Raw genomic sequence first — 12,728 nt, 5'->3', positions numbered from 1 at the left:
AGCAGGAGTTGATGAACCCAAATTTAAGGTTTAGGGGTAATTGTTTGTCATCTTAATGTTCCATATTTTCTTTGTTCTTAAGTGGGTGATTTCCTTTTAGCTTTGTGTCAATTTCAGGGTTAATTTGTCCTATAGGTTCTACAGTAAGCTGTTGGTTTCTCGAGAGGTGCATGAGCAAAGATCATGCAGTATAATACATCTGTGTATAAAAGGGCGAGCATTAATTTCTCATTTCACAGAGAGGAAAGAATGTAAATAAGCAGGTTTCTGTTACATCCTTTGCCTTGTGGGATCCTGAATAATCATGTTTTACAAGGTACTTTGGTACACTCTTCCAAAGATTAGGTCAGGAAATGAATTTTGTCCCAATTTCTTTGTTGGACTTATAGGCACCTTTAGTCGTAGGCCTCTTATTGTTTATGGAGGAGTAAGGTCATATCCACAACGAGCAAGAATGACAGAGTCATTTCTGGAAGGGAAGTGCTTCAAGAATTCACAGGTATGGCTGTGTTTGGCTTTTCAAATACCCATTTTTCCATCTCAACCTGTGTTACCCACCAAGGTTCTTGATTTTTATAGGTCTTTGATGCTGCCTTGATTCTTCTTTTGGAAGAGTTGACTCCTGATATCTCATTTGGCAGTATAGAGTATCGTACATATTTGATAGCTTCCTTTTTCTACAAGGCTTTTCTTTCTTTATGGCCCAAAGATGAAATCCCAACCCGACTATTATCTGCTAGCATACAGGTTAACACTAGTCCGATGCAATCAGTTTCTTGAATTTACAAATGGCATGAAGTAACCATGGATGTTACATATGCAGTATAAGCGGCCTTTGTCATCTGGCAAAATCAGTTTTGGCAAGGTATTGTTTTTTTTTCCCTTATTGGAGATTAGATCCTCGAATCCTCACTTCTATACAACTGCATATTGTTGTTCTGATCTTGTGAACTGCATTGTCTTCTATCTAAAAGATGAAAAATTTGAGAATTGAGGATGCTGTCAAAAGTATGTTTGATTTCTAGTATGGGTTTTTGGAAAGCTCTTTTGTGCCTTTGTAGTATGAAGAAACTCAATATAGTGATTTAAATTTCAGCTGTGGTCTGGTTTCTAAAAGTGATAACATACTTTCTCAACTGTTATTCATTTTGTGCCCTACTGTTTTTCCATGCTCCTGGTTCAGTTTGTGTGTTGCAGTAAGTGCAGAATGCTTAATAGTTCAAATGTTCTTATGAGTTTCTTTATAATGATTAACAGGGCGACCCTTCAGAATATCCAGTATCATTACCAATCCCAAAGCTATCATCTGCCTCACAGGTAGCTTCTCAATACTAAAATTTATCACCTTTAGATTGTGTAAGTTTCACCTCTGAAAAATGGGGCTTTAAGTTCACAACTTTCACTTCTTTGAAGAATACTTTAAAACTTTCATGATAGCATGATTCTAAGTTCTCAAGCTGCAACATATGATTATTTATCTTGTGGATACTGGTTCATGTTCAAAGTTCTTACTTCTAAATGTCAAATGAAATTGTAAGCTGCAGAGCGTGAAATCTGTGGTACAACAAAAGAGAGTGCAATATATGCTTTGAAAGATACTGTGTGAAGCTCCATATTGTTAAATTTTGTGTTTAAAAAAAAAAAGAGAAGAAGGGTGTGCACTGTGACCTTTAGTAGGATTACATGCTGCGGGAACAAATGTTCATTTGAATGCCCGTAAATCTGTTCAGGATCGTAGTGCATGTACTTTTCCCAAATCAAATGATTCCCCTAGGGACAATATCACATTGTGAGAGCAGGGAATTGATTGTACATATCTTAAGTGGCAATAGGATCTGACAAAGTACCTTTATTGTTGTACCATAGTCAGGGGCACTTCCATATCTTAAGTGGCATTGGGTTTGACAAAATACCTTTGTTAACTGCCACATGTCCTATTGCATGGTCAGCTTCTTAAAGTTGCACTAATAGATGCATTGAGTGTCTCATGCACAGTAATGTATGCAGTTGGTTCTAACAAATTTGACTAAGCTTAGTCCTACAGCATTTAGATTCCTGTTTAAGAACCACAGGAGTGGAGAGACCTAAAAGAGAAAATTCACTCATTCATGGAAGTGACCACGAGCTAAAATATTCTTTTGTATGTTTAGCACCTGTTCAAAAGGCGATTGTGGAATCTAGAGTGGATCTTCCTTTGATGAGGCTTTGTATTAGACTTTCTATCTACTATCCAAGTTGTTACAAGTAGTACATTTTCTTGCTGGGGTTGCTGAACAGGTGAAGCCATTTAAGACAGGCCCAAAAACCAAAGATTTAGATGAGGATTCTTGGACTAGTACTTTGTGCATACATGAAGAGATGTTTGTAACTTGGGGGACTAATGGCTCCTCTCTCCAAGTGGATGTGATCTGATAAAAGAAGAGCATTCCATCGAACTTTCAGCCTCAGCCCTCTAACATTGCTGTCCGCACCGTGCATGGTGTTGTGCAGCTGATCATGACACCATACCAGCAGGGGACTTCATTCTGTAGGTCTCCTTCACATCGCCAACAGCTCCAAACACTCTGGTTTGATCTGTTTTGAGTCCACACTGTGGCAACCTGTTCTTCTTTATTTTCCACTGTCTGCGTTTGCTGGTTTCACTCCTTGGACCAGTACTGCAGATTGTCTTCATCTTCATTGTGTGTTTCCAGCTCTTCCTGCCACCCGAGCACCTAAGCAATAGTTCCCAGCCATCAACCATTGAAACTGGCTTGTAGATCTGCTCTATAGGGCAGTGAACATAAAATTACAGCACACACACTATTCAAACCAGCAAAGAAAATAGAAGACACAAAGAACATGAGAGCTAGATCACTCTTGCACAATAGACAACACCAGATTAGCCCTCAAAAGTGAGCACCCCTGATGGTATTTCTTTAATATTGAAGAAGAGCCTTCACATGAACTACTAGAGGCCCACCTGCCCATACGCATACAAAATAATAAATGTTTTGTCAAACGCTTTAATAAATAAGCGCGCTTAAATAAATATTAGCGCCATGCCTTTAGTGATAAGACGCGCATCCATAAAAAATAGTAATTCTTCTAAGCATTTGGATTCACACCATTGCCCGGTGCTACCCAACGTCACCACCGCCTGCTCTACATATCAACCAAAGCATTCACAATTGTTAGAAAATAATTAAATAAAACCTAACAAAAGTGAATATCTAGTAGTATTCAGCTACAAAATAATTAAATAGGTTGGAACTCTATTCTAACCTTAATTTAATTCGAGTGCGCACTCTAAACTCGTAAACATCATTAATTTGATATGTATTTTACGGAATCACTCGCTATGAAATTACCCATGTGCACATTAAATTAATCTGACGCCCGAAAAGGACAGGCGTCCCCATCAACTTCTTGCACAAGGAATCCTCCTTGTGTACGAGCCCTGACAAACAAATAGTTTTATGGAATCCACTGTGGTCATGGAATCCACCGTGAAATATGCCTCTTGGCGTCATACCCTCGGGGTGAGATAGCAATTGCCCTCAATTGCTATTAGCTCAATGTGGAGCTAGCAGTGAGGGATAAGCACTTAGGTCGCAGGCGTGCATCCATTGGGTCTCTTCAACATGATGATTTTTAAACTTAACCAAATATCTAGAATATCTATGGCTAGTTCTAATGGTCATAAAGTCGGTGTCTAGAATAGTTTCAGGTTTAAGGATTTCAGTTTATTCTTCTAACAAAGGAGAGTTTTCATAGACAAGGCGGACAGGTAATTGGCCTCTGAAGGGTCTAATAAACGGATATAAAAAGTATTATGGATCTTTCAATGTTTGGGTAGTTCTAATTTAAATGCACTGTTATTGATCTTGTGAATTATTTTGAAGGTCCATAAAATCTAGGTGCTAATTTAACAATAGGGTGTTTCTTAACACTTTTTAATTTTCTTTTTTCAATGGATAACCAAATATAATTACCAACATTGAAACTCGTGGCTTGTCTTTTTTTATTAGCTTGTTTAGTGTATGATTGTCGGGCTTTTGCAATCATATTTTTAACTTGAGCAAAAATAGTAGCATGCATATTATTCGACAATGGTGTGACATGTGTAGGCAATCTATGTCTATAAATGATTTCAAAAGGTGCTTTATGAGTAACTGTAAGTGGTGTATTATTGTATATAAATTGAAGTAGATACAATTGTGTGTTCCATGTTTGTGGTTTTGAAATTGTGTATGCACGCAAAAAATCTAGAATTGTACTATTAGTAGCTTCTGTTTGTCCATTAGTTTTAGGATGGAATGCAAACGAGAAATCAATCTTAGTATCCAAATTAGCAAACAAAGTAGTTTAAAAATTATTTACAAAATTCAGAATCACGATGATAAATAATAACTTTTGACAAACCATGATTGGTGAAAACAGCCTTAAAAAACAATTGTGTAGCTTGAGATGCAGTTAATGTTTTCTTGTATGGTAGAAAATATGCTTGTTTACTAAATCGATCTACTATAGTCCAAATCGTATCATGATTAGCTTGTATATTAGGTAAACTAGTTATAAAATCCATTGAAATATGTTCCCATGGACAGTCAGGAATTGGTAAAGGCATCAACAAACCATATTGCTTACCATGGTGTCACTCGACTCTTTGGCAAAATTAAACACTCAAAACAAAGTTAGAAACATTAGATTTCATTTGCAGCCAGTAAAAATCTTCAATCAATGTTGTTAAAGTGAAAATAATACCTCTATGACCTTGATATAGAGGACAATGAATTTCGTGCAATACAAATGATCTAAATTGAATAGTGACACACAATCTTTTCTCATAAAAAATAAATCCATCAGAATAAGACAAAGAATCAATTGGAATCCAATTATTAGTAACTAATTTGTTTCAATCAGCTTGAAAACTGGGATCATGGTTATAGGTATCCTTCATAGAAGTAAGGGAATCAAATGATAGAACAGAAATATTATGGATGCTTGGTCTTCTCTCAATGGATCGGTAACAACATTTTCTCTTCTTGGTTGATATTGGATAAGTGAATGAAAACTTTGAATGAAAGTAGGCCATTTAATATGGTGGTCAGAAATTTGTTGTTGACTAAGGAGATGCTTGATACTTTGTTGGTTAGTTTTAATCATAAATTCAGATTCCATCAGATAGTGTTTTCATTGACTCTTAAACTTCAGCTAATAATTCTTTATCATAGGTGTAATACTTCAACTCAAAAGATTTAAGTTTATAACTAGTATAGGCTATGGGATGTGAATCTTGCATAAGGACAACTCTTATTTCTGATTTGCTAGCATCAGTAACTACTAGGAAGAATGACCGATTAAAATTAGATAATTATAAGACAGATGCATGTGTTAAAGCATGTTTCAATAAATCAAAAGACTTTTGCTAGTTGTCAGATCAATGATACACAATACCTTTATTTAACAAATTTGTCAAAGATAATGTAAGCAATGAAAACATTTTCACAAATTTTCTATAAAAGCTGGCAAGGTCTAAGAAAGAACGTAACTCATGCACATTTTTAGGGATTGGCTAATTCAAAATTGTCTCTATTTTTTTAGGATTAATGCGAATACCATCAAAAGAAACAATGTGATCTAAGTATTCAATCTGGGTTTGGAAAAATTCACTCTTGTTAGGGTTAGCATATAATTGATTTTCTTTCAACAATTTGAAAACTAAAGATAGATATTCACAATGCTCATTCTTATCCTTATTGAAAACCAAAATAACATAAAAGAAAACAATCACACAATTCTGATACTTCAAAAATATACGATTCATCATATGATTGAATGTAGCTGGTGCATTGGTCAAACCAAAAGGCATAACAAAAAATTCATAATAATCAAACTGAGTTTTAAATGGAGTATTAAAAATGTCAGGTGTATCCATGCGTACTTGATGATATCCAGACTTGAGATTTATCTTGCTAAAAATAGTGGCCCCTTGTAGTTTATTCACAAGGTTGTCTATCCCAGGGATCGGATATCTATTCTTAACAGCGATTTTTTTAAGGGCACGATAGTCAATGCACATCCTATAGGTATTCTTTTTTTAAAAAACTAATAAGATAGTGTCACAACTCTATAGAAACAGAATTTGTATTCTTTTTCATTAATTTGTCTATATCCCTATCATCATCCCCCACTTCTCTATTATCAAATTCCTCTATATTCCCTTTTCTATCACTGCTGTTTTACAGGACAACAAGCCTGTAAATTCATTACGGCACCTCCTTCTCAAGCTCTTTTTTTCATTTTAGCAACAAGAAGCAAGCCCTATCCATGTATTACTGTTCAACGATGGAGAAAGGCTGATTTCCCCTCTTTCTTCTCTCATACTGTAAAGAAATCAGTTCTTATCATTGCATAATAGATAATGCATGTGTGTTTGTACATCTTTGCATGATCTTGTGAGAGTGAGAACTACTTCTCCTCACTCTCAGGTTGATTGTAACTGAACTCTTCCCTAAGGGACTTGGGTTGAGCAGAAATACATTCCTTCGAGGAGGATTGCCCATCTTCAACCCTCAATCTTGTCTCCATTACTTTTACATTTTCATGGCTGTAATTTTGTGAGTAATTTTCATTTTCAGCTTTAAGTGTTCATTCTCTTTTATATTAAATCTCGAAAACAAGCGAATATCATAATTGTTAAGCATACTACGTTGTTCGGGGCGTTTACAGTGGTATCAGAGCTTTGGCTCGGTCCTCACCCCAACACTGGTAGTGCTTATAATTATAAGTTTGTTTGTTTTCAGCCCTTGCATTGAGTGCTTGAGCATATTTTTTCTTAAGAGTCTCAATGGATCAGTCGAGTGCTATCCTTCAAGCCATTCAAAGTCTTAGAGAGCAGAGAGGAGAATCAGCAAATTCGTGACCAACTTCTCAAACTAGAAAAAGTTGAGAATCCCAAAGAATTCAAGGAGAGAAGCCCATCTGCTTCAAGGAGAAAAAGCCATACCAATGAAAGGAGCCGATCAAGAAGTCTAACTACTTCTAAGAGGCAGTCCCATTCTACTTCAAGACAAAGAAAGAGATCGCGTCGAAGCTCATCCTCTTCTTCAATGTCATCTGGCACCTACTCTGATGGACCCTCTTCTAGTGACGAAGAGTCACACCCTTCTCGTGGAAGACCTCTTCATCGTCAAAGGTGTCGACATTCTTCACCCTCGTCTCCATCTTCATCCCCATCAAGCACTTCATCATCTTCAACCTCAAGATCCGGGCATGGACGAAGGCATAAGAAGAAGAAGAAGACTAAGTCACTATCTCAACTTGAAAAGAAGATCAAGTTCAGTATGTATGATGGTTTCCGAAATCCTGATCTTCTTCTGAAGTTTATTCGTCAATTTCAAATTTTGTATGGTCGAGTATAAAGAAAAAGAAAAGATTAAGTTTGCAACTTTACATTTAACCGACTTAGCCTATACTTGGTGGACGGGGTTGGAATATGATCATGCTGCCCCAAAATCATGGCGGTCCTTTGTTCGCATGATACAAAGCCAATTTCTTCTTGTTCATTTCAAAAGAGATGTAAAAATGGAATGGGATCGGCTTTGGCAAAGGCAAAATGAGTCACTTGGTGACTATACCAAGAGATTTTGGGAGCTACTTTTGAAGGTCCAACATTTCAAGAAGATTAGCAGTTCGGAAAAGCTTAGGAAGTTTCAAGGAGGTTTGCATTTTAAACTTCGTACTGCTCTTAATCATTATCATTGTTCTAGTCTGAGGGAACTCATTGACCATGCTGAGACATGGGAAATGGAGCACAATGGCAACAAATCATTCCAAAAGAATGATAAGAAGAGAGTAGCTGATGATGAGGAGTATTCAGCCCCAAATGAAGGACAAAAACAACGGAAAAAGCAGCCATCAAATCAAAAGAAGATGAAGCCCTATGCACCTCCTAATGCTCCTCAATTTCGCTCCAATCTATACCCACAAGTAAAGCAACTTTCCGAAGAAGAAAAGCAACGCTTCATGAAAGAAGGGAAGTGCTTTAAATGTGGACAAACAGGCCACATAGCGAAGCAATGTCCAAACAAGGGACAAAGCAAGGTTTCTGACAACAAGCCTAAGTCGCTAGTGAAAATCAATGCTATCAGTGATGTAGTTGCAAACACAACTCACACTCCAGAGACGCGCAAATTATTAAAAGCTTGGGGACAGTTGCAAGGTAAGCAAGCGCTATTCTTGATAGATCTTGGGGCGAATGAAAATATCATTTCCTTGCAATTAGCTAAAGAGCTTGGATTAAAGAATGAAGAGATGGACACTCCGGCAGAAGTTCGCCAAGCTTTAAATGCTGATGAAGGTGACACAGTGAAGACTGTGACACCCTACATTGGTAACCTCAAGTTTCAAATTCAAGGCTACAGTGACGAAGATACCTTCTGTATCGGAGACCTTGATGGTTTCTTGGCATGCCCTGGAATCATAGAGTAGATTCAACCATCTTCTTTCAGAAAAAGAAGGTAGAACTCACCAACAAAGGCAAGAAGTACGAGATCCAAGCTGGAGTTTCTGGAGACACCATACCTATGGTAAGCCATATGCAAGTCTCTAGAGCAATTAAGGATTGTGTTCAATGTTGTTTGCTTTATGTCACTGATGCAAAAGATAATATGAATGCTGAAAATCAAGAGCGACTTCAGCTCTTGGAAAAGTATAAAGATTGTTTTTCGAAAGATCTTCCTTATCAGCTTCTTCCAGAAAGGCCAGAAGACCATCATATTGATATTATCCCGGGCAGTTCTCCTCCTAATATAGCACCATACCGTGTGAGCTGTCCTCAACAAGAAGACATCAGAAAGCAAGTCAAAGACCTACTCAACCGTGGGCTAATTAGGCCAACTAGCTCACCATTTTGTTCACCGGTTTTTCTTGTTCAAAAGAAAGATGGCACATTCAGGATGTGCATTGATTATCGAGTCCTCAACAAAATCACTGTGAAGAATCGGTTTCCTATTACCAGAATTGACGACATTTTGGATCGTCTAGGAGGCTCACAGGTTTTCAGCCGCATTGATCTAAAGAGTGGTTATCATCAAATTAGGGTAATACCACAAGATGTACACAAAACTGCTTTCCACACTTTATACGGTCTTTATGAATTCTTGGTGGTTCCTTTCGGATTAACCAATGCACCAGCCACCTTTAATCGAATGATGGAGCGCATCTTTAGAGAGCATCGACAATATGTCGGTACTTTCTTTGATGATATTCTTGTCTTTAGCAAGAATGAAGAGGAGCATCATCAACACTTGGAAATTGTTCTACAATTACTTCAACAAAATCAACTCTTGGTAAATGGTAAAAAGAGTGAATTTTTCATGTATAAAATAAATTACCTTGGGCATGTCATCTCTTCTGAAGGGATTCAGATGGATCTTGAAAAGATCAGGATAATCCAAGAATGGCCTCATCTTCATGATGTACATGAGGTGCGATCGTTTCTTGGCTTATGCTCTTATTACCGCGGCTTCATTAAGCATTTTGCACATATGGCTTCTCCACTTCATGACCTTACAAAGAAGAAGATCTCTTTCCAATGGAAGGAAAAAGAGAAGCAGTCTTCACAAGGCTGAAAACAGCTCTTACTTTTGGACCTGTTCTTATCATTCCAGATCTGGTAAAACCATTTGTGGTCGAAGCAGATGCTTGCGGTGATTGTATTGGTGCAGTGCTAAATCAAGAAGGGCATGCCGTAGCCTTTGAAAGCCGCCGTCTAAATGATGTGGAGAAAAGGTATGACATTCATGAAAAGGAGCTCTTAGCAGTGGTTCATGCTTTAAAGATATGGAAACATTATCTTTTAGGCAATGAATTCCTTATTAAAACTGATCATCAAAGCTTGAAGTATTTCAAGACTCAAAAGCATTTGTAGGAGAAACATGCAAGATGGGAAAATTTCTTGTCTATGTTTCATTTTCAAATTATGTACACTCCAGGGAAACAAAATGTAGTTGCTGATGCACTTTCTAGAGTGCCTCGCATTGCAACTATTACAGTGGCTCATCATGAAGATTTTCAAACGATGAATAATACTTATGATGAATATACTGATTTTGCAGCAATTTGGTCAAATTTATAGCAAGGAGGTTCTCATCCAGATTATTCCATCAAAGACGGTTACCTTTTCATGAACAATCGCCTTTGTGTCACTCTTCCTGTTCGACAAAAGGTGCTTAAAGAAATTCATGAACCCCCTTATGCAGGGCATAGAGGGAGGGCAGCCACTCTAAGTGCAATTGAGCGCTACTTTTATTGGCCAACATTACGAAGAGATACACATAACTTCATTGAGGCTTGTCTGGTATGCCAAAAATCCAAGTATGATAGGCAGAAGATTCGAGGATTGTTGCAACCTCTTCTAGTGCCCAAAGATCCATGGGAATCTATCACAATGGATTTCATCTCAGGTATTCCAAGAACACCTCAAGGTCATGATATGATTTGGGTCATAATTGATAGATTTAGCAAACAATCACATTTTATTCCATGTCATAAAACATTGAAATCCGCACAAGCTGCAAGACTTTTCATTCAACATATCTTCAGATTACATGGTATGCCTTCTGAGATTATTCCAGATAGAGATTCCAAATTCACAAGTAACTTTTGGCGTGCTTTATTTGAGAATTTGGGAACCACTTTAAAGTTCTCCTCAGCTTTTCATCCTCAAACTGACGGCCAAACAGAGGTGATGAATCTGACTCTTTTGGATATGTTGAAAACTTATGTTAGTGAACATAAGTCACAATGGGAGAAATATCTTCCATTATTTGAGTTTGCTTACAACAATACAGTGCACTCATCCACAGGGAAAGCTCCAAATGAAATAGTACAGGGTAAAGTGATTCCTGCTCCAATTATTCGCACTAAAGATAAGATTTTTGCTACTGATGAGTTTGGTTCAGATTTAAAAACAGCAATGGATCAAGTTCGAGCCACTATCAAAGTTGCCCAAGAGCGACAAAAGAAGCAAGCAGATAAACGAAGAAGACCTTTGGCTTTTGAAAAAGGTCAATATGTCTTGCTAAAGTTTGATAAAAGCAGGCTCAAACAAGGTTCCGGTCAAAATTCATCTTTTCCAAGGCTCTCCAGTAGATACTTTGGACCCTTCAAAGTGATTGAGAAAATAAATGAAGTTTCTTATCGACTTGAGCTTCCTGCTCATTGAAAAATATACAATGCTTTTCATGTAAGTTTGCTAAAACCTTACATAGGACCAGAACCGAAGGAACCCATTACTAAAGATTCCCCAGAAGTTGAAGAAACAGAGCAACTCTTGGAACTTGAACAGATTTTGTTTAACTAGGATCGAACCACGAGAAGTGGCCTTGTAACACGAAAATTCTTACTAAAATTCAAGAATCTACCTACAATAGATGCACAGTGGGTAGATGAAAAATTCATGAAGATTTACTCAAACATTCTTCAGCCATATCAAGAAGCTTTTTAGCTGAGGACAGCTGAATAAAAGCCAGAGGGCTGTCACAACTCTATAGAAACAGAATTTGTATCCTTTTTCATTAATTTGTCTATATAATGATTTATTAAATTTATTTCATTTGCACTAATTAGATATAAAGAAAAGTGCATTGGAGCTGGCCATTGATGAGTGGTCACAGGTTATGGTGGATCCACGCGGTGGGTTAGAGAAAAGATAGTTCACACTTCCACCTATATGGCCCGATTGGGCGCCTGTGACTAGAACTCACGCATATCAGGGTTAGACTCGCACACAGAAAGGATTGATGCCTTGAAGTGTGGGCTAGATCCACCAGAACAGACAGTTACAATCAACAAGATGGCATGATCATGAAATGCTTGTATAATGTGTATGTGTGGGCTGAAAGCTTGAAATGCACATTTCTTTGCATAGGAAAGTCGCATGAAGATTCTGATACCGTTTTTGCGATGTACACAGAAAAAGCTTTCATATGACACCCATATTGGGGGGTTCCTAAATTTTAGGAGGTCCCTAAATTTTAGGAGCCTCGAATTAGCCTAAAAATGCTAGTCCTAAAAAATAGGGATATCATTCTAAAAATAGTAAGTTCTGTACTCTGACTGCGCTTACTAAACTTGTTTGTTTATATTCTTGACAGTATTCAGCCCAAAAAGGAAGGCCATAGAGAAGAGACAAGTGTCAAGACACTTGTCACACAAGTTTCCAAGTGTCCCACCACTTGTCACATCTCATGACATGTGGCTGGACACTTGTCTTGTGCTACTCCACTTTCCCCTTTTGTACTAGCTCTTCCCTTTCCTATAAATAAGAGCTCGTTTTTTTTCATTCAGCATCATTTTTCTTTGCTGTAAACTCATGTACAGCACCCACAGATAGCCAGAAACTGGCCCCATCCATCCCCATCATCATCCCCCACTTCTCTATTATCAAATTCCTCCATATTCCCTCTTCTATCACTGCTGTTTTACAGGACAGCAAGCCTGTAAATTCATTACAGCACCTCCTTCTCAAGCTCTTTCTTCCATTTTAGCAACAAGAAGCAAGCCCTATCCTACTGTTCAACGATGGAGAAAGGCTGATTTCCCCTCTTTCTTCTCTCATACTGTAAAGAAATTAGTTCTTATCATTGCATAATAGATAATGCATGTGTGTTTGTTTGTACATCTTTGCATGATTTTGTGAGAGTGAGAATTACTTCTCCTCACTCTCAGGTTGATTGTAA

At 37.5% G+C, this 12,728-nt stretch overlaps 1 protein-coding gene across 1 annotated transcript in view; it reads left to right on the top strand.

Annotated features, from left to right (window-relative positions):
- Positions 1 to 12,728, top strand: part of LOC148021851 (uncharacterized) — a 134,881-nt gene that overhangs the window by 6,569 nt on the left and 115,584 nt on the right. Inside the window, exons 5-8 of the mRNA XM_087697364.1 lie at positions 390 to 499; positions 580 to 747; positions 824 to 865; positions 1,258 to 1,317. Coding sequence (XP_087553490.1) covers positions 390 to 499; positions 580 to 747; positions 824 to 865; positions 1,258 to 1,317 — 380 coding nt within the window. The remainder of the gene's footprint in view (positions 1 to 389; positions 500 to 579; positions 748 to 823; positions 866 to 1,257; positions 1,318 to 12,728) is intronic.

Source organism: Lygodium microphyllum, chromosome 17 (genome assembly GCF_053477565.2).
Source record: "Lygodium microphyllum isolate KBCC chromosome 17, Lygodium_microphyllum_v1.1.10, whole genome shotgun sequence".
NCBI classification, from domain to species: domain Eukaryota; kingdom Viridiplantae; phylum Streptophyta; class Polypodiopsida; order Schizaeales; family Lygodiaceae; genus Lygodium; species Lygodium microphyllum.
Note: the sequence above shows the minus strand (reverse complement) of the source record. Positions and strands in the feature narration are given on the sequence as shown.